Source organism: Macaca fascicularis, chromosome 1 (assembly GCF_037993035.2).
Source record: "Macaca fascicularis isolate 582-1 chromosome 1, T2T-MFA8v1.1".
In the NCBI taxonomy this organism is placed as follows: Eukaryota; Metazoa; Chordata; class Mammalia; order Primates; family Cercopithecidae; genus Macaca; species Macaca fascicularis.
In genome coordinates, this window is record NC_088375.1 from 219,149,795 (window position 1) to 219,171,017 (window position 21,223).

At 55.2% G+C, this 21,223-nt stretch overlaps 2 protein-coding genes across 21 annotated transcripts in view; one reads left to right on the plus strand and one right to left on the minus strand.

Moving 5' to 3' along the window:
• ZBTB17 (zinc finger and BTB domain containing 17) overlaps window positions 1–15,831 on the plus strand; it is a 34,478-nt gene extending 18,647 nt beyond the window's left edge. For 2 of the 18 annotated variants that reach the window (XM_074019374.1, XM_074019376.1), the window contains 14 exons: window positions 9,178–9,384; window positions 10,546–10,734; window positions 11,356–11,518; window positions 11,811–11,936; window positions 12,500–12,765; window positions 12,863–13,005; window positions 13,102–13,402; window positions 13,807–13,894; window positions 13,987–14,103; window positions 14,183–14,303; window positions 14,496–14,626; window positions 14,959–15,168; window positions 15,256–15,366; window positions 15,445–15,831. In XM_074019374.1, coding sequence (XP_073875475.1) covers window positions 10,609–10,734; window positions 11,356–11,518; window positions 11,811–11,936; window positions 12,500–12,765; window positions 12,863–13,005; window positions 13,102–13,402; window positions 13,807–13,894; window positions 13,987–14,103; window positions 14,183–14,303; window positions 14,496–14,626; window positions 14,959–15,168; window positions 15,256–15,366; window positions 15,445–15,728 — 2,187 coding nt within the window. In that variant the 5' untranslated portion in view covers window positions 9,178–9,384; window positions 10,546–10,608 and the 3' untranslated portion in view covers window positions 15,729–15,831. The remainder of the gene's footprint in view (window positions 1–9,177; window positions 9,385–10,545; window positions 10,735–11,355; window positions 11,519–11,810; window positions 11,937–12,499; window positions 12,766–12,862; window positions 13,006–13,101; window positions 13,403–13,806; window positions 13,895–13,986; window positions 14,104–14,182; window positions 14,304–14,495; window positions 14,627–14,958; window positions 15,169–15,255; window positions 15,367–15,444) is intronic. The other 16 variants (XM_074019380.1, XM_065529540.2, XM_005544700.4 and 13 more) reach the window with 9 other exon arrangements.
• Window positions 15,832–17,213: 1,382 nt separating this feature from the next.
• The window catches only part of SPEN (spen family transcriptional repressor), a 98,502-nt gene continuing 94,492 nt past the window's right edge, over window positions 17,214–21,223 (minus strand). For all 3 annotated transcript variants that reach the window (XM_045379955.2, XM_005544696.4, XM_074019347.1), the window contains 4 exons: window positions 19,996–20,505; window positions 19,635–19,829; window positions 18,775–18,933; window positions 17,214–18,372 (listed from right to left, as the gene is read on the minus strand). In XM_045379955.2, the coding sequence (XP_045235890.2) occupies window positions 18,241–18,372; window positions 18,775–18,933; window positions 19,635–19,829; window positions 19,996–20,505 (996 nt within the window). In that variant the 3' untranslated portion in view covers window positions 17,214–18,240. The remainder of the gene's footprint in view (window positions 18,373–18,774; window positions 18,934–19,634; window positions 19,830–19,995; window positions 20,506–21,223) is intronic.

Sequence of the window (21,223 nt, forward strand, 5' to 3'; positions counted from 1 at the left end):
CGCTTTTCGCCTGTTTCCTACCTCCTTGGTGAGGCCACTGCTATCTCTTCTCTACTGTAGTAGCCTAACTGGGGCCCCCACTAAGCCTTCTTGCCGTCTGTCTGTGCACTGCAGTCAGAGGGGCCTTTTAGGAACCTCACTCTTCTGCTCTTTTCTGTCACTCTTCGTCACTCCCAAGGCATCCCAGTGCACTTAGAAGAAATTCAGAGTCCGCTGTGTCCCTGTGAGCCTGGGCGAGCTCAGCCCCTGCTGCTGTCATTCTTGTGCACATACACTGGCCAGACACACCGGCCCCTGTGCCACACACCTCCTCCTCTCCAGACACACCGGCCCCTGTGCCACACACCTCCTCCTCTCCAGACACACCGGCCCCTGTGCCAAGGTCGTGCCCGCCTCAGGGATTTTGCATCTGCTCTTCCTCATGTCTGTGATGGTCCCTGGCATACGTGGCCTGGCTCACTCTTACACCTCATTCAGGTCTTTGCTTAAATGCCACCTCCTCTGAGGTCCCCCTTGCCTCCTTTCTTTTTCTTTCTTCTTTTTCTTTTTTTTTTGAGAAGGAGTCTCTCACTGTCACCCAGGCTGGAATACAGTGGTGCGATCTCAGCTCACTGCAACCTCAGCCTCCCAGGTTCAAGCAATTCTCCTGCCTCAGCCTCTTGAGTAGCTGGGATCACAGGCACCCACCACCATGCCCAGCTAATTTTTTGTATTTTTAGTAGAGATGGGGTTTCACTACGTTGGCTAGGCTGGTCTTGAACTCCTGACCTCATGATCCACCCGCCTCAGCCTCCCAAAGTGCTGGGATTACAGGCGTGAGCCACTGCACCCGGCCGCCTCCTTTCTTAAATAGTAAACAGCCCCTGCCTCTCGATCTGCTCAGCTTGCTTTAGTTTCTCCACAGCACTTGGTAGCTGCCATTGTTTATTATACCCATTTATTACCTGTCTTCCCCACTCAGTTCGAAGCTCTAACACAGTACCTAGGACAAACACAAGGTAGACTCATTAGACGTTTGTGAAATTCATTAGTCTTCTCTCTATATGTATCTGTTTCCTAATTTATAGGCTGAGTACCCCTAAAGGGCAATCAATAATTATGAGCCAATGAGCAGCTGTATCACCCACTGATTTTCTCTATATTGGGGAAATTTCTTATCCATGTACATAGAATTGTTGCTCAAATGCCTTTGTGATTGATAGAATGGGCATTCACTTTTTCATAGTGGCTTCTGTCTATTTTCTCAGTTAACAAGTTGTACCAGAAGTACAGCTGTCATTTCGTAAGGGTCTAGGAAATACTTTGACATTGAGTTAGTCATTCTCAAAAAGGCCAGGGATCTCTGCTCTCAACAGGCCTATTCCCCATTTGATCTGTAACCACTTGAGAGCAGGGTTCTGGGTAACGTGCTATAAACAGCTGTAAGGAAGAAATAAGGAGCCCCACCTTGCAGTGAGTTTATTAAACTAGTAGGAGAGAGGGGGTGACACATTGTGTCATTTAAGGCAGTGTCAGTGCCCTTGCTTGACACTCGAAGTGTTTGTGGCTAATGGGTGTGTGTGCCTTGGGGAATGATCAGGTACTGCCCAAGTCCTACATGTCGTGATTTTGTCTTTTTGGCAGGAAGGCCCCTTAATTTACCCAGTGTTGAGCTTTACAAGTCCCTGGAGCGCATACCAGCGTAGTGGATTCTAAGCTGGCCTGGGCTGCTGGAATCCTGGACAGCTCTTTTTCAGGGCCCGCCAGCCTTCCCTTTCATGCATGGTCCTAGAGCACTGGGGTCCATCAGGGATCAGGCAGGGGTGTCTGCCCCCTCAAAAGTGTGGCTAAACTTTTGTTGTTGATGTTGATAGGGTCTCCCTCTGTCACCTAGGCTGGAGTGCCGTGGTGCAGTCATAGCTCACGTCCAGCTAATATTTTAATTTTTATTTTGTAGAGATGGGGTCTCACTATGTTGCCCAGGCTGGTCTCAAGTTTCTGGCCTCAAGTGATCCTCCAGCCTCGGCCTCCCCAAGTACTAGAATTACAGGTGTGAGCCATTGCACCTGGCCTAAATCTGAAAGGTAGCAGTAGTTGTATAGTTTGAAAAGCAAAGTCAGCATTGTAATTTCATTTTATATTTACACATTTTTAAGATTTAAAAAAATCTGTTTTTTTTTTTTTTAATCATACATACAAACTTCTGAAAATCCTACTGAACCTTGGCTGTTGGGAGTGTGTAGAGATTGCAGTGATTCTTAAGCTCGGAATGGGCACTCTCCAGCAGAAATATCAGAATTGGGTTGTCGAGAGGGGCCAAGATTTGTATGTTTATCTAAAGGAGAAAGTGATTTTAGAAGTTTGAGAAATCCAATCTTAATACAAGAAGAGTGTTTGCTGGGTGAGGAGGAAAGTGCCAGCAGGGTTGGTTTTGTTCATCTTTGCTTTTCTGCCATCCCTTGCACTCAAAGGAATGTGTTGTCAAACTGGGGTGGTTGGTGGGGTTGGGCAGGTAGGTTTCATGCTCACAAGCCTGGCCTGGTATGAACTTCCATTTTCTTGGAAGTTTTCATTTGTTTGTTTGTTTGTTTGTTTGTTTTTGGAGACAGAGTCTCACTCTGTCACCCAGGCTGGAGTGCAGTGGTGCGATCTTGGCTCACTGTTACCTCCGCTTCCCGGGTTCAAGTGATTCTCCTGCCTCAGCCTTTTGAGTAGCTGGGACTATAGACACTCATCACCACACCTGGCTAATTTTTGTATTTGTAGTAGAAATGGGGTTTTGCCATGTTGGCCAGGCTGGCCTCAAACTCCTGACCTCAAGTGATCTACCAGCCTTGGCCTCCCAAAGTGCTGGGATTATAGGCGTGAGCCACCGCACCTGGCCAGAAGTTTTTTATTTGTTTCTTTGAGACAGGGTCTTGCTCCATCGCCCAGGCTGGAGTGCAGTGGCACAATCACAGCTCACTGCAGCCTCGACCTCCTAGGCTTAATCTATCCTGTCTCAGCCTCCTGAGTAGCTGGTACCACAGGTGTGTGCCACCACACTCAGGTAGTTTTTAAATTTCTTTTGTAGAGACAGGGTAGTACCATGTTGCCTAGGCTGCTCTCAAACCTCCCACAGTCCTCCTGCCTTGGCCTCCTAAAGTGCTGGGATTACAGGCGTGGGCCATTGTACCTGGCTCCTTTGGAAGTTTATGTTGATCCACCTGTATTTCTAGAAAATCAAGAATGCTGAGCAACTGGAAGCCAAATGGTGATCCTTCTCACGTGCCCGTAGGTTCCTCAAGCACCTGGACACGAGATGGCTCATGACAAGGCTCATAGCTGGGTGCAGCTTATTCTGGGAGCCGGAGACTGTTGTTTGTGAAGATCAGTGTCTCCCTGTGGTAGGCCAGTTGCTTCCTGGCTTAATGGCTTCCCTCTGCAGCAGTGTGGAAACCCTGCAGGTAGTTTAGTGCACACTAATAACCTGGGTAACATTTCATGTTTGACAGGTGTCCATTTGACTCTGAGATGGAGCTGTGCTCTCTGGGGCCACTTAGCGCTCTGGGCCTGCACTCCAGCCTTCGCCTGGGAGCACCCTTGGGGTTTAACAGAACAGTTGTTCAATATAAAGTGCCTCCTGGCAGAGACAATAGCTCTAGATATCTCTCCACTCAGTGCCCCTCCCGTCACTTCCTCCCTCTCTTCATGCTAATTGTGCTCTGGGATTTTTCCAGATTGCATTTAGGAGTAATGGGTTATGATTACAACCTCTTAACAAGGTCAAGTCACCACATAGTTTTCAAACACACCCAGTATGCCCAGCGTAAAGGGGTATATAGAAACCATCTGATAAAGTCTTTGGCCTAAAAAAACAGAACTATCATGTGCATCTGTGCTTCCTGGTCACAGTAGTTTGCTGCATGCTCACGATGTGCCGGGCACTGTACCGGGCCTTGACATATGTTACTTAATTTAATCCTGTCACAAAGGAAGTCATACCATTAGCCCCGTTGGCCATTGGAGAAGCTTTGCTGGAGATCACCTGCGAGTGGCTGGTGGAACCCGGATACAGATCCTGCTTGGCCTGTCCCAGGAGGCTCTGCTGCTTCCACGGGGCTCAGCTGCCACTGGAATCCCTGCGTCGTGGAGGCAGCAATGTGGAACTTGGCACCAGAGTGGATTTCATGTTCCAAACAGAAACCTTTCTTACCCAGCAGCCTGTGGTGCTTTGGAACTGCAAGACAGATGCGATGGGTTGTGCTTTCTGGGGCCAGCCCTTCTGAATCCCGTCCACAGGAGCCTTGGTGGCTCTCTTAGCTCCTCTGACCCTCGCTGCCATGCTGGGCCTCAAGGCAGCCCTGGTGAGCATGGCCGGGAGTGTGGTTGGGAGCACCCCAGCCTTGGCCTGCACACTCCGTGCCATGACTGGATCAAATCTGGCAACTGAATCTCACTTTTTCTTATTAAAATTTTTGAAAAATGACTGGGTGCAGTGGCTCACACCTGTAATCCCAGCACTTTAGAAGGCCAAGGTAGGCAGATTGCTTGAGCTCAGGAGTTTGAGACCAGCCTGGGCAACATGGTAAAATCCTGCCTCTACAAAAAAGTAATGATTTTTTTTAAAAAATTGAAATAGTTTTCATGTAAATGTACATGAAATATACACGTTTAGTTTAAGTAATAAATCCAGGGGCCTCCAAGTAAAGAAAGAAAAACTTCCAGGATCTCAGAAGTCCTCTGCTTACCCTCCCCCGCCCAGGGAGCACCGGCATCCTGAACCTGTGGCTTAATCACTTCCTTTTCTGTATAGTTTTACCGTCTGTCTCCTATCTCTTGCTGCACAGCACACCACCCCAAAACCCAGTGGCATAAGTCATCAGTGAGTCAGTATTTCTTACAGTTTTATGGATGAACGGGCAGTCGCTTGCTCCGAGGTGCTGGTTGAGGCCGTGCGTGCAGCAGCGAGCAGCTGGGCTGGGAGGTCCAGGAAAGTGTGTCCCTCGCCACAGAGCGTTGGTGCTGTCAGAGGCCTCTCTGCTTTTCTCCGCGTGCCCTCTCCCCAGAGCCCCTCCATGTGTTTCCCACTCACACGGGAGCCTGGACTTTCCTCCAGCTCGGTGACTGGGTTCCCAGGAGCCAGAGCAGGATCTTCCAGGCTTCTTTAGCTTTAGGTCTGGAATTGGCACAGTCCCTGCATCCTGATGGTCAGAGTCGTCATTGGACCATCCAGATTCCAATGGAAGGGAAAGAGACACCGTCTCTCCATGGGAGGCTTGGTGGCCCTGGCAGGGGAAGAATTGCTGGCCATCCTGAGAGGGGCCCTACATGGTCCACGTCTGTTCCGCCGTGTCAGTTCCGCTGCGTCCGTTCCGCTGTGTCAGTGTGCTTGTCCGGACTCACACTACAGGTGTCCTCAGTGCCTCACTTTTTTGTTCCTCAGTGAATTCCTTGTGAGGGAACCCAGGGCTCTGTGTCCAGCTAAGCTTTTGGTCATCAGGACAGCATCCCAGCTCTGACACCCGAGGTCAGGGAGAAAAACTGAGTGACTGGAGGTGTTCGGAAAAGGTGCCCGATTGCAGCCAAGACGTTGTGAGGGGGTGGTCAGGTCAGTCTGCATCTAAAGTGAGGACTCTGGGCTGCTGGGCTCTGTGGTCTTGTTCTGTTGGCGTTTTCCGTGGGTCTAAGGTTTTCGGATCTTCCTTAGAAGTCGCTTTAACTAGTGCCCGTATTTATCGCCCATCACGCAAGATGAAGTAGAGACCACAGACCTTGACACTTGTGCTTGAGCGATGGTCACCGTATTCCAAGGGTAGGGTGGGGGCAGGCTGCCTGGTGGGAACAGTATTTCTTCACCGTCTGTGCCCGCACAGGTGATGGGGAGCAGCTGGCTGTTGATCTGATTACTGTGGTTAACGTCTCCTCAGACAGCCCCTCCTAGCATGTACTTAGGAGGCGATATGCTCCTAGGACCTGCACGCCCCTTCACTCCCAGACCCTTTTCCTGTGTCCATCCAAGCTTGGCCATCCTGCTGGGTTCCTGTGGCTGAGGAACAGATAAGAGAGGAACTAGGACACAGGCTGGTGATCCCTCCAGAGCAGTTTGCGTGGGTTGGAGGTGGAGGACTGCCTAGTTCTAGCTCAGCCCCTCTGAGGGAAGGACCCAGCTGGCCATGCCTCCCATCTCACCACGGGCCTTGAGAGAGGGGCTGTTCAAGCTTCCCGGCTGGGAAACAGCCTGGGGGACCCTGAGCTCCACTTGCCCCATGAGGGTGGGGCTCGGGTTGTAAAGTCCACGGTGACACAGTTCTGCGGGTGACACCATTTAGCACTTGGTCCGCCCCCTCCTGGCCCCCTCGAGCTGCTCTTGCACCCCTGGGAGGCCAGTCCCAGATCGTACTGGTAAGTGCATTTCAGCTGCCGCTGATCTCTCTGTGGGTACAGGGCCCCTCCCTCCCTCCCTCCCTCCCTTCCTTCCTTCCCCTCTCCTTTCCTTCCCTTACTTTGCCCATCTTCACTTCTTCCTCCCTACCTCTTATCATTTCCCTTTTGGTGCATGTCTCTGTTGGAGCAGCCTCAGAGGATTACAGACGCCTCTGTTTCTCCTCCTAACACCATGTGTGGGAGGAGCCCACTTCTGGGTGGGCATCTTGCATTGGAAAAGTGAACGTTGCTCATGGGCACACAGCTGCTCTCTTGGCGGGTGGTGGTATGTCCTCAGGGCCTTTACTATTTTATTATCTAGCGAATGTGTCTTACCTAATCTGTCGAGCTTATCCATCCATCCATCCCTCCATCCAGTCCCAGGATAGCTGTATGGCTGGGTGGGGCTGTGCTTGCCAGGAAGCCCCAGAGCACCTGGCCATAGGGAGGATCATCCCAGACTCCGGCCCAGACAGGCGGATTGATCCTGTCCCTCCCCTTGGCCAGCAGTCTTCTCACTTGTCTCTTCCTGGCAGGTCAGATGGTTTTCCTGCTAGAGGGTTGTCTGTACCTCTGGGGGTTCAGCTGATGCTCCCCAGTTTGTTTCAGCACCTGGATGGCTTAAGTTTCAGGTTGGCTCCTGGGGAAGGTGAGGAAGCCGGGCACACAGCCAGGAGAGAAGGGTTGGGCCTCACTTGCAAGTTCCAGATGGGCTGCTTCTGAAGCCAGTTGAGGATTTTGCCCTGTGTGGGCCCTGGTATTCCCCTCTTCTGCACTTGGGGCTCCTGGGTATGTAGGGGGTGACTAGCAATTGAGGCCCAGGGCTTGCCACCCACACACCTGTGTGCTCGCGTGACCTTTTCCACAGCCAGGAGAAGACAGCTCTAGGGTTGATGTGGCCTGGGCCCACCTCGCCCCTACCTTTGGTTCCTTCTGCACTCACATTGCCCTTTGTGCCCTTGAGGTCTTGATCCACAAGCTGGACATTGGTGCCTCCCCACATCCAGTGCATAGGAGCAGCGCAGCCACGATTCTCCCTTGTGTTCTTTCAGGTCACAGATGGGAACCTGCTGCTTCCAGGGACTGAGGACAGGAAAGAAAGGCCTCTATACTATGCTCCAGGTGGCCGTGTGCTGCTGCCAGCCGCTTGGCTTTGGTGCGGGGCCAGCTGCCCCAGGGCCTTACCTCCTGATTTCAGGGCTGGCCCTGGCTCTCCAGTGCTTACATTTAGAGCTCTAGCCGCAGCCATTTAGGAATGTCACTGAGAGAGCCGAAGCCGGGGCGGAGATGTGTAGGGGGAGGGAACGGCCGTTTTTGAGTCTCCGGCAGCAGCCGCAGTGCTGAACTTGTGGCTCGGAGGCTGGTGCGCTGTGGCTCATGCCTGTTGCCACTGCCATGCTCCCCGTTATTTGTTGCATCACTTCCCCCCCTCAGCAGATACCCCCACTTGTGAAAAGTTTCCAGACATCACATGGTAGGGGGCCTTGGCGCCCTTCAAGGCCGACCTATGCTGGTGTGAGGGGTGTGGCTTCCTCTGCGACTCATCACAGCCCGATAGCCATGCATGGCCACGGCAGCTTCAGAGCTGCCGCGGTGATTCACTCCCAAGATGCTGATGTCTGGGGAGCACCCAAGCTGGGGCAGAGCTGCCAAAACCGGGGGCAGAGAGCCTCAAAGTGTCCCTCTCAGCTGCCCAGAAGCAGGGGTCCAGCCCCGTGCCGACTCAGGCCTCAGAGAAGAGGAGGAGTAGGCAGAGAACTCACTGCCCCTTAGCAGATCCTGGGCCAGGGCGTGACAGCCGTGCCCAGTTGAATATGTCTAATGTGGCCCCAGACAGTGGGTGTTGATTTTTCTGTTCAAACATTCTGAAATGGGTTCTTTCTAGAAAAGAGGGCCTGCTTATTTTCCCTAGACAATTGCTGATGTTGACGCCAACTCTGGGTGGTGGTGAGGTGGGAGGGAGAGCTGTTTTAGATAGTTACTTAGTCACGGCTTGTGCAGTTCAAGACTGCTCGGCACCAGGCCATGGAATTTTCCTGAGCATTTTCACTTGTGGGATTTCCAGGCATTAAGTGAGGCCCTTGACAGAGAAGTTGTGGCCAGGTCAGCAGCTCTTGGTGTCAGGATCAAAGTTGTTTCTCCTGGGATGGCCACCAGGACACAGGTTTCTAGAGTCAGAAGGCTGCAACTCTAGGTAGTTCCCATGAGTCGGAAAGAGAGGGAGAGCTAGGCTTTGGCGGGGGATGGGGTATGCGCAGAGCCTGAGAGGGCCAAGCTCTGCAACGCCGGCTGATGAAACACCGTCTTGTCTTCACCTGTCCATGAGAGAATGAGAAAAATAACAAGATAGGAAAGTTTTCTTAAAGAAAACAATGGAAACATCTGTCCTTTATTTTGAGATTGTCATGCATTCTTTTAGTAACAAATGTTAAAGTGACCACGTCTTCATTTTTGAAATGACGACACATTTCAGTTTTCTGTTTGTTCCCTTTTTTGACTGTTTCATGTCATTACCAGCCTGGATACGGAGGCGGAGGCCTCGTGTTGGTGCCCCAATGCTTTTTGGTTTGGGCCACTTTTCCTGGCCAGTAAACCCAGGAATCCAGGAACCACCAGTTGGTTGAGTTGGGTTTGCAGGGGGTATCTGGAGTGAATTGCCCTTTTGTGGCAGAAATGCCCTCACTTGTTTTAATTCTGTCTTCTCCATGGTGCTTGCCTGGGAGTTTGGGAATGACTGAGTGTGTCTGAGGTCCTTTCTCCATGCTAACCCCAATGCCCTTTGGCTTTCTGCAGCCATGGACTTTCCCCAGCACAGCCAGCACGTCTTGGAACAGCTGAACCAGCAGCGGCAGCTGGGGCTTCTCTGTGACTGCACCTTTGTGGTGGACGGTGTTCACTTTAAGGCTCATAAAGCAGTGCTGGCGGCCTGCAGCGAGTACTTCAAGATGCTCTTTGTGGACCAGAAGGACGTGGTGCACCTGGACATCAGTAACGCGGCAGGTACCCCGTCAGGGCTGGGGCTGAGCTTGCTGAGGGCCAGAAGCTATGGCTGGCCCTGTGCCATGCTAGACCCTCCAAGGGCAGCACCTGCAGGCTGTGGGATGCAACGGGCCTCCCGCACAGGCTTCAGGCCATGAGCATGTCAGTACTAAGTTCCTCCCACCTTTCGGGGATGTGTCTTGATTGGGAGTGGAGTGGTAAGGGGAGAACTGGCAGGAAAGGCTCATGATGAGCTCTAGGCTGCAGTGAACACAGGAAAAGCCTCATTGGGAAGGGCGGAGAGCAGGCAGACTCTATGCTCTCTGGCCCTTTTCCATGGGAGAGTCAGTCCTGAAGCATCTACCCCAGTACTAACTAGAAGTTTGGGGAGAGGTGATGGGGAAGGCCTAGGGGCTGGGAGCAGTGTCAGGAAGACCTTGGGGTTGTGGAAGGAACTGGTCCTGGATTCGGACTTCCAACCCAGACTGGCATGACATGCCATGAGAAGGTATTATTCTCCCATTTTATAGATGTGGAAACTGAGATCCAAAGAGGTCAGTGACTGGCCTGGAGGTCAGTCAGATACAGAGTTGGTAGCAGAGCCCTGATGAAAGTCAGGTTGGAGTGTCCCCTGCTAGCAAAGTGTAGCGGCCAAGTAGAGGGTGTGGAGGGCAGGTGTTCACACCATCTCTCCTCAATGCGGGGTGGGCATTCACACCTCTGTCCTCGTCCAGGGCAGGCATTCACACTCTGTCCTCTGTGCAGGGTGGGCGTTTATACCCCGTCCTCTGTGCAGGGTGCATATTCACACCTCCTTTTCTCCACGCGTGGGTGGCATTCACCGCCCATCCTCCTCCATGCAGGGTGGACAGTCGCACCTTCTGTTCCCTGTGCAGTGCGGGCATTCACACCTCCTGTCCTCTGTGCAGGGCAGGCGTTCACACCTGTTCTCTGTGCAGAGCAGGCATTGAGACCCTCAGTGAGCACTTCTTTTCAAGGCTGTTGGCAGTGCTGAGATCCTCCAGGTTACCTGCCTCCTCCCCACACAGGAGATGGGGCGATGCAGGCTTGCCACTCAGCTGTTCCTGAATCCCTGCGTCCTGCTGCTGGGTGGAGTGGTGGGGCAGGCTGCCAGTGCCGGATCTTGAGGTGGGTCTCTGACAGCTGTCCTGTCCTCGGCAGGCCTGGGGCAGGTGCTGGAGTTTATGTACACGGCCAAGCTGAGCCTGAGCCCTGAGAACGTGGATGATGTGCTGGCTGTGGCCACCTTCCTCCAAATGCAGGACATCATCACGGCCTGCCATGCCCTCAAGTCACTTGCCGAGCCAGCTACCAGCCCTGGGGGAAATGCGGAGGCCTTGGCCACAGAAGGTAGGTTATTGGCAGCTGCTCCCAAGCAGATGGCCAGAGACCTTGGCTTTTGACGTGGGCTCTGCCTCTGACTTTCTGGGTCTCAGTTTCCTCATCTGGCCCTGACTCGGTTGTGGGTGCTGGCGAGGGTTTGCCTCAGGTCTGAGGGTGGCCTCTCTGCCTGCCTTTCCCCTACAGAGCACCCGGGAGCCGTGCCTGGTTCAGTGCCTTTGCACACGGGCAGGGTTTGCTCCTAAACCCTCCTGTGGGTCTATTCTCCTGAGCCCCTCCTTCCACTCCCCTTAGCTGCTAAGATAAAGACCTCAGATGCCCACTATGGGCCAGGTGCCTTGCTGTAGACTTCCAGAGGCCACGTTCCTCCCTTTCCTAGTGCTGACCTCTGATCAGCTCCGTTAGTGCACACATGAGGTCTGCATGTCCCACACAAGCAGGAACCATCACTGTTGTATTCCCACTGCCCAGCCATCAGCTGGCATGGAGTGGGTGCCCTGTGAATAATTTGGTGAATGAACAAATCAGTAAACCACTACTTAGAGGTACCCTAGGGAGGACGAGGAAGACCTAGCAAGTTCTGGGCCACCTCACACCTCCAAATGGCGGGCACTTGATGGGAAACGGCAGGTCTGCCCTGTACCATCTCCAGGAGGGGACAAGAGAGCTAAAGAGGAGAAGGCGGCCACCAGCACGCTGAGCAGGCTGGAGCAGGCGGGACGCAGCGCACCCACAGGCCCCAGCAGGGACCTCAAGGAGGAGCGTGGCGGTCAGGCCCAGAGCGCAGCCAGCGGTGAGTCAGATGCTGAGGACCTAGCTGGCTGCCCTGTCAGGGTAGTGAGGGCTGCCTTGGGGCAGGTGGCACGGGCACCTGCACCTCTTGAGCTTGTGTTACCCAGAATGACCTATTGTATGTCCCAGGGGGTCTGTTTCAGCCAGAGCAGACACAACAGCCTCAGCTAGGGGTGTGCTGGGGCCTCCGCTCCTGGGCCATACACAGCCACCACCAGCTCGCTGGTCCAGGAGAGGTGTCCGACTCCTGGGGAGAGGGTAGCAATCCAGTCTCCGGTGCTTCCCCCACCCAGGTGCAGAGCAGACAGAGAAAGCCGATGCGCCCCGGGAGCCGCCGCCTGTGGAGCTCAAGCCAGACCCCACTAGTGGCATGGCTGCCGCAGAAGCTGAGGCTGCTTTGTGCGAGAGCTCGGAGCAAGGTAGCCCCGCCCAGCCAGGACCAGGCCCTCCCTGGTGCATCCTCCCAGGGCCCTGCCTCCACTGCCCACTGGGGCCTCCCTCTCTCCTCCTGCCTCCAGCCAGTCCCACTTGGAGTCACCATGCACTTCAGCTTTGGGACACCTTGGTCTTCGCATGTTCTTGAGTCTCGAGGTCGTTCCTTGGCTGACCATGCTAGCCGTGTGTCTGTGAGCACAGGCACGTCCTTCAAAGGCCTGGAGCTTCTGCTCCTTCCCAGCTTTGAGCACCGTACAGGGGTGCCTTCCCACCCACAGCAACCCTCCAGTGCCTGCTGGCCGACAGCACCACCCCAGCTGGCTGAGCCGCCTACCAGCATCCGCCAGGCAGCAAATACCCAGTTCACAGGCACCCCGGGGGCTTTCCTTGGCCAGTGCTGGGGCCATTTACTATCCCTTCCATATGTTGCCGGTGCCCCTGACAGGAGCTCAGGCAGAGAGGGCTGCGTGTGGGGTCCAGACCCAGGCCTGGCTGCGAGGCCCCCGCGCCCTCTGAGGCGCCTCCCTGCTTGCCCTTCTCTCCGCAGAAATGGAGGTGGAGCCCGCCCGGAAAGGGGAAGAGGAGCAAGAGGAGCAAGAGGAGCAAGAAGAGGAGGGCGCAGGGCCAGCTGAGGTCAAGGAGGAGGGTCCCCAGCTGGAGAACGGAGAGGCCCCCGAGGAGAACGAGAACGAGGAGTCAGCGGGCACAGACTCGGGGCAGGAGCTCGGCGCCGAGGCCCGGGGCCTGCGCTCAGGCACCTACGGTGATCGCACGGAGTCCAAGGCCTACGGCTCCGTCATCCACAAGTGCGAGGTGCGGGAGAGTGTGGCCAGCCCTCCCCGCCAGCCTCCCTCCCCTCCGGCCTCCCACCACCTGCCCCTCACACCCCGTTTCCCTGCTGCACCCGCAGGACTGTGGGAAGGAGTTCACGCACACGGGGAACTTCAAGCGGCACATCCGCATCCACACGGGGGAGAAGCCCTTCTCGTGCCGTGAGTGCAGCAAGGCCTTTTCCGACCCGGCGGCCTGCAAGGCCCATGAGAAGACGCACAGGTACTGCCCCAGGCCGGCCTCCTGACCAGGCCCCTGCCAGGCTCGGCCTTTCACGCCCCAGCGAGCCCTGCCTCCTGTCGCCTTCTGGCCCTGCAGCCCTCTGAAGCCCTACGGCTGCGAGGAGTGCGGGAAGAGCTACCGCCTCATCAGCCTGCTCAACCTGCACAAGAAGCGGCACTCGGGCGAGGCGCGCTACCGCTGCGAGGACTGCGGCAAGCTCTTCACCACCTCGGGCAACCTCAAGCGCCACCAGCTGGTGCACAGCGGCGAGAAGCCCTACCAGTGCGACTACTGCGGCCGCTCCTTCTCCGACCCCACTTCCAAGATGCGCCACCTGGAGACCCACGACACGGACAAGGAGCACAAGTGCCCACACTGCGACAAGAAGTTCAACCAGGTGTGTGGACCCCTCCCGGAACCAGCGCCTGGGAGCCCCGGTGGTCACAGCGGCTTGCATGCCACGTGGTGGGTTGGTGGTGGGGAGCACAGTCCCGCCTCCAGGAGTTCATCAGCCTGTTCACCCAGGAAAGAGGCCCAGCGAGAGCCACTCCCACGGGGGAGCTCCCGGCTGCTCTGCGGAGGGCAGGTCGAGTCAGGGCGGGGTTTGGTTCTGAAAAAATGGGGTGGGGAGGCTTACCTCTCACCGCTGGGACCGGGGACCTCTCCTAACCCAGGAGAGATGGAGCTCTCCACGGACCCTGGCAAGCCTGAGAGTCGATTGCTCCTTTGTGGGAGGGGCAGGTGAGGGGGCCCGGGGCCGAGCTCTGTGGGGTGGCCCCCCTGACCCCTCCCTGGGCACAGGTAGGGAACCTGAAGGCCCACCTGAAGATCCACATCGCTGACGGGCCCCTCAAGTGCCGAGAGTGTGGGAAGCAGTTCACCACCTCAGGTAGGGCCAGGGCTGCCCTGGCTGCCCTCACACCCCTGCTCCTCGGCCACCGGTGGTGCCCCACGCCAGGTTCGCCCTCGGTCTCGCCACAGGGAACCTGAAGCGGCACCTTCGGATCCACAGCGGGGAGAAGCCCTACGTGTGTATCCACTGCCAGCGACAGTTTGCAGACCCCGGCGCTCTGCAGCGGCACGTCCGCATTCACACAGGTGGGTGGTGAGCAGCCATGCCCAGGGCTGGGAGGTCACGGGGAGGAGCAGGCACCAACACCTTCTGCCCGGTCCGCAGGTGAGAAGCCGTGCCAGTGTGTGATGTGCGGTAAGGCCTTCACCCAGGCCAGCTCCCTCATCGCCCACGTACGCCAGCACACCGGGGAGAAGCCCTACGTCTGCGAGCGCTGCGGCAAGAGGTCCTGCCCCCTCCCCCACACCCGTTGCCCAGGCACCCCACAGTGAGGGGCTCAGAAGACAAACTGGGGACTTGGGCTGACTGCTGCCCACGCCCCAGGCTCTGGTCCCAGGGGTCCTTTTCAGTCTAGAGGGTGAGGCAGGAGGCCCAGGTTGGGGCAGTTCCATGCGAGTCCCTCCGTGTGGCCCCACAGATTTGTCCAGTCCAGCCAGTTGGCCAATCATATTCGCCACCACGACAACATCCGTCCACACAAGTGCAGTGTGTGCAGCAAGGCCTTCGTGAACGTGGGGGACCTGTCCAAGCACATCATCATCCACACTGGTGAGCTGTGGCCCCCGCCATGCCTGTTCCTTCCCAGCCCCTGCTGCCAGGTGGGGAGCAGGGGGAAGGAAGGGACCCCCAGACCCTAGCCTCAGGTGCTAGCTCTTGCTGCAGGTGGCCTTGAAGGCAGTTCCGTTCAGACGAGGACCCCATTTTCCTAGAGGTTCCAGAGGTGCCAGTGTCACTAGAGGTACCTGTGCAGCTCTGGTGGCTGCCCCAGAGCACCTCCTGCTGTAAAAGACAGGCTAGCTGAGCAAATGAGTTATTGAGGGCCTCCCACCCCACTCCTGTGGCCCCTTCCCCAAACGCCAGAGAGAACCTTGCTCCCCCAGGAGAGAAGCCTTACCTGTGTGATAAGTGTGGGCGTGGCTTCAACCGGGTAGACAACCTGCGCTCCCACGTGAAGACGGTGCACCAGGGCAAGGCAGGCATCAAGATCCTGGAGCCCGAGGAGGGCAGTGAAGTCAGCGTGGTCACTGTGGATGACATGGTCACGCTGGCCACTGAGGCACTGGCAGCGACAGCCGTCACTCAGCTCACAGGTGCGGGCTGTGGGCAGCAGAGGGAAGTCACAGGCAGCTTGCTGCCAGGGTGGCGATGATGGGGCAGTGCCCGTGCCTTCACCTTAGGCCCTGCGACTCTGCCCGCAGTGGTGCCGGTGGGAGCTGCAGTGACAGCCGATGAGACGGAAGTCCTGAAGGCCGAGATCAGCAAAGCTGTGAAGCAAGTGCAGGAGGAAGGTGAGGGGGGCCACCCGGGTGTGAATGTGGGCAGAGCCCGGGGTTCTTCCCACTCTGACTGCTGCCCCACCTCCACAGACCCCAACACTCACATCCTCTACGCCTGTGACTCCTGTGGGGACAAGTTTCTGGATGCCAACAGCCTGGCTCAGCACGTGCGAATCCACACAGCCCAGGCACTGGTCATGTTCCAGACAGACGCGGACTTCTACCAGCAGTATGGGCCAGGTGGCACGTGGCCTGCTGGGCAGGTGCTGCAGGCTGGGGAGCTGGTCTTCCGCCCTCGGGATGGGGCCGAGGGCCAGCCCGCACTGGCAGAGACCTCCCCTACAGCTCCTGAATGTCCGCCGCCTGCCGAGTGAGCTGGCGGCCCTTCTCCTGACTGTTTATTTAAGGATGGATGGCACCCTGGAACTGGGAAGGGTGGCCTCTTCCCTAGAGAGAATAAATTGGATTATTTTCTAATGCTGCCTATAGGTCCCTGTGGGGTGGGTGGGAAGCTGGCAGCTAGAACTGATGCCACAGAAAGGCTGTACCACCCAGGGACCAGCCTTCCTGGGAAAGTCAGCCCGTCCCTCTTGCTGAATGCGACTAGAACCAGAGCCAGGCTGGCTGCTTTGCCCCAAGTTGAGGAGTGGGCAGTGCACTCGGGCTGGAGAGACCTCGGCACCACGTGCCCCATGCCCTCATCCCATCTTGTTTGGAGGCTTCTCACCTGCTCATCTTTACAGCCTGGCCTCCCCTCGCCCCACAGCTATGACCCTGCTCCCCTTCTGCCCAGGTTGGGGAGAGGTTGGGAAGTTGGGGAAGGGACCAGTAGGGGTGGCCACCAACTGCTTACCAGGGCACAGGCAACCCAGAGCAAGCCTGGCTTACAGGCCACTGCTGCCAGGCTTGTCTCAGGAGTCCTTCCAGCCAGAGTGGCCAGGTAGGCCAAGGAGAGTGCCAGGCCCAGGCCACTGCCCTGGCTCTGATGGGCCTAGGGGAGCAGGTGGATGCTACACTTGCTTCAGGGTTACCTGGCCTGAGGACTAAAGCCAAGCCAGTGCCATCATCTTTTGGGAAGATTCAAAAGATGGCATCTCTGCCACCAGGCTGGGGGCCCAGAGGGACAGGAAGGAGCAGCCAGGGGCTTTGATGGGGAGGTAGGGAGCTGGTGGAGCAGCTTTCTCACTCCTGTCAGCAAGGAGTCAGGAGGTACCATCTCCACTCCCTTCCTACAGTTGGCCCCGGCACCTGTGGTCCACCGTTCAGAGGGGGATACCATCTTCTCAACACCAGGACAGGCCCATTTGTAGGAGCCCATTGGTATTGCAAGTGAGACCACCAACTTTGTAGTCCCCATGTCCCTGCCCCAACTCCACAGCTTGTAGAGGATCCAGCTGCAGGGGAAGCCCGTCCCCAACTCCCATCCTCCTGTCTAGAGGCAGATACAGGATCATATGAGTCCCAAGGGGCCCCAGCAGGCCACTGCCTCTGCAGGAGCCAGCCTGTTTCACACTGGGAGAAGGGAAGAGGGGGCAAGAGACAAGAAACCAAAGCTTGCTAAGATGTTTCTGAGACGGCATGGGGTGTGGTTATATTCTGTATCAAAATTGGAAGTGCCTTCCACATTACCTAAGAACCAGTTAGGACCTGTGAGAAATGGTTCAGTGTCCGTGACAAAAATCTCCTTTGTACAAGATAATATCATCCTTGGGGAGGAGTGACTAGGAGGCAGAAGGGAGATAGTTCCCATGTACAGACTTGGCATGGGGAGCAAAAGCGGGATGAGGGCTGACTGTTCCCATAAGCCAAGGACCCATGGTTCGTCCTCCCACCCAAGTGACAATCACATTCACACTTGGTGTGTTTTACATTTTTTAATAAAGTTTGTAATCCAATGGACACACAAAACAAAACTGCGCTGAGAAAAACAGTTTCATAAATTAATAAGTGTTAGGAAGTTGGGGAAGAGGTCAAGGTAACAGGAAGAGGGGTTAGCCAGTCTTTTTGTACAGGTGCCATGTGACACTTCCACATCGCGGGAGCAGGACCCGTGCTGTACCGAAGCGCACTTATACAAATGAGTGGGCAATACAAAGTCTGAATATGAAAATAAGATTTCCTCTGAAAACACATTTTTGGCACAGATTAAAAAAAATGTATGTCGGGGGATTTGATTTTTTAAGTCAGTATTATATATATTTATATATATTATATATTTATATATACACACATCCCAAGTTCTGCATATCCCACCAAGAGAAAACCTTTCTGTTTGCTCTTCAACTGTAAACTGTACATCCCGGTGAATCAAAGACGGTGGCAGCAGGAGAATTAAGGTGACGCATCCGAATGAGCAAGGGAGATGGGGGCGGACAAAAAACCCAATGAAATGTTCCTTGACCCCAAGGTCTCAGCAGAAGTTTGAAGTCCTTCCTGCGTTAGGAGTCCACGATGTGTGTCTACACACACCGAGACATCCAGAGTGTCACAGCCTGTCTTCACTGGGCAAAAGTCCAAGTCACTAATTTAGTGCAAAGGCAGTTCTGTTTTCTTGTTTCTTAAAAACAAAAAAAATTTTTTTTCATTCCACTGCCCTGTTCCTTTTCTCCAAAAAGAGGAGAGAGAAACCCAGCCCCAGGGTGTCTGCGAGTCCATCGGTTGGTGATGTGTCCTTGGGCTAAAGCATCATGTAAACATACAAGGTAGCAGCACCACTCCCAGAGGAAGTCTGTCCGACTGAGCCGGGCGGCAGGACAGCGAGAGGCTGGCCGTCTGGCAGTGGAGTCTGTCCCCTTCGGCAGCTTCTTCCTCTGCTTGGCTGGGTTGTCCTTTGTTTTTACTGCAGGGCCCTGGGAAGATTCACTGAGGTGATAACCACTCAGTGGCTCACACGGAGGCAATGACAATCATGAGGTGGGGAGAGATGTTGGAGATGCTGGCAAGGAGGTCAGGGGCCAGGCGGGACAGGTGACTCTCAGAGAACTCACAAGGCGGGAAGATCTGCAGCACGTAGGCAGGCTGGAGACAGGATAGAGAGCAAAGTGGGACCCTCTCTTGACCCCCACAACTCCATTTCCACAGGGGCGCCCTGAAGAGGCCCAATGCTAAGAGCCAGGCCAAGTCAGTCCCCAACCAGCAGGTGTCAGAAAACTATATACAGGAACCCCCTGGGGCCCTCTTCCCTATCTTTAAACTCATGGAAAACCTGTGTTCTCAGTGGTTCCCTGGGTTCTCTTCAGGATGGGTGATGGCGCCCCGCCCTATGTGCTCTATTGACTTCTGTCCAAAATGCCCCTTTACCCACCTCTGGGAAGCTCTGCGGCCAGATCTAGTGGGTACCAGAAGAGTCAGTCCACCTACCAACCCTCACCAGCCCCACCTGTGGGTGTGTATGTGAAGGAAGGACACAGGACAACTGACCTGATTGGAGCCAGGGTTGGGAACGTTGATGATCCCTGCCGCCTGCTTAGCCTGCAGGTAAGTGATGAAGGCAGCCTTGAGGGACTCGGTCTGGCTCACAACATCCTCTTGGTCACGGCCACAGGGCAGAGCCAGCAGCAGACAGTAATCTGTCTCCACCTGAGGCAGAGGCCAGCCGCCAGTGAGCAGGGGCCTCTTAGTCAAACAGCAGCCCACATCCAACCCACGGTATCAGGTCCACAAAAACCCCCACCTCTGAGGTGACTTTAAAGTCTACCCTGATATTTGAATGAAAAAAAAAAAAAAAAAAAAAAGCTTTTTCAACCTGAGAAAGCTGATTTAAAAAATAATTTTTAAAAACTGTAAAGCCTTGTTTCTGGGTCTAGAGGTACTTTACATCCCCCGCCCCAAGTAGAAGCATAGTGGACCCTTCATTGCTCACTTCAGTAATACCGGCCAGGCACAGTGGCTCAGGCCTGTAATCCCAGCACTTTGGGAGGCCGAGGCAGCCAGATCACTTGAGGTCAAGAGTTCAAGACTGGCCTGGCCAACATGGTGAAACCCCATCTCTACTAAAAATACAAAAATTAGCTGAGCATGGTGGCGCCATGGTGGTGCATGCCTATAATCCCAGCTATTCAGGAGGCTGAGGCACAGGAATGCCTTCAACCCGGGAGGCAGAGGCTACGGTGAACAGAGATTGTGCTGTTGCACTCCAGCTTGGGAGACAGAGTGAGACTCTGTTCCAACAACGAAGTTAACGCTTCCATGACAGATCAGGGAGATGGGCTGGCAGGGACTACCTGCGTCTTCCCTCCCTGTAGGTGGGGCAGTTGCTCACCTGGGCCTGAGAGTCTTACCGTCATCCTTCGGGCAACCCCTTCCAGCTGCGATGCCTCCAGCCGCATCCTCTGGGCGATCCTTAGTGGGGGCCCTCCTTCAGAAAGGGGCAGGGACCGATGGGCCAGGACATTGTTGCCAGAGACAAAGTGGAGCTGCACAGCAGCTGTGTCATTCTTCAGGGCCAGCAGGCCCTGCCACACGATGGGGTACTTCTGCTCAAAGGGAAACAAACAGAAGTAAGCTCATGGCCGGAGGGCTGAACCACGCTGGACACAGCCAGAGGCTGTAGCTTGCGGGTCTGTTAACTAGGAAATCTTAGTACATTTCACATGGCATAAAATCTAGGGGCCAGGAAGCGCAGCCCCTGCTCATGCTTACCTTCAGAAGCTGAACCATATCCACGGGTCTCTGTGAAGTCAGGTGTGGAGAGGAATCTTGTTTGGGGGTTGGCTGGAATTCAGTGTGTGGCAGAACCAGTCCTGGTGGGGTGCTGGGGCCAGAGGTTGTTGGGACAAACAACGGCTGTTTTGGGGCAGTCTGAGTGGGAAGAGGGACTGGAAGGTCAGGCTTCATGGAGACAGACACAGGGGAGGGGAAGGAAGTTGGGCCTGTTTCCACTTGTGCCCTCTGAACCTGGGTATGAGGCTCAGGCGGCCTGTTTGCAGGTCCAGCTGGGAGGCGAGGCTGCTCTAATCCCGTCTGAGTCCCCTTTGCCTCCTGGGACACTTGAGGCATCTTGCCGCTTGGTGGCTGGCCGGGCTGGCTGAGTTGGGAGGGCGGGCAGGGTGGTGCTGTCTGGGCAGGCTGTGTGGACTGCACAGGCTGGGCTGGCTGTGTGGACTGCACAGGCTGAGGGGGCTGCGGGGGCTCACCTTCAGGAGGAGGGCCCTGGGGTTGGGAAGGAAGGCAAAGGGACAGAGTCAGTCTGTTGTGCACAAGACCCTGGGCCCAACAAATGACTCAAAGGGCCATAGCGAAAGGGTAAGATATGGCATCTCCCATTAAGTCAGGCCCACAGAAGGAGCCTGAATCAACGGAGCTGCTCTCGGGGTTCCAGGTAAGGAGAGATCCCTGATTACCTGCTTCCCACGGACACCACCCAGCAAGAGCTCCCTCCCCATATGCAGAGCTCCCCATGATATAATCTAATTCTTTCATCTCAGGACTAAGCAAGCTCTTTAAACTCATGAAAAGACCAACATCTTTAGGAACTAGCTGACCAGTTCACTTGTACTCAACCACTATCTTTACCAAAAGGCGGATTTCTTTTTCTTTAAGTAGGGACAGGGTCTCACCATGTTGGCCAAGCTGGTCTTGAACTCCTGACCTCAAGTGATCTGCCAGCCTTGGCCTCCCAAAGTGTTGGGATTACAGGCGTGAGCCACTACGCCCGGCTGGTGTTTTTTGTTTTGTTTTTGAGACTGTGTCTCACTCTGTCACTGGAGCGTAGTGGCACAATCTTGGTTCAATGCAACCTCTGCCCCCAGGGCTCAAGCGATTTTCCCACCTCAGCCTCCCAAGTAGCTGAAACCACAGGTGTGTGCCACCACACCTGGCTAATTTTTACATATATATATGTATTTTTGTAGAGATGGGGTTTTGCCAT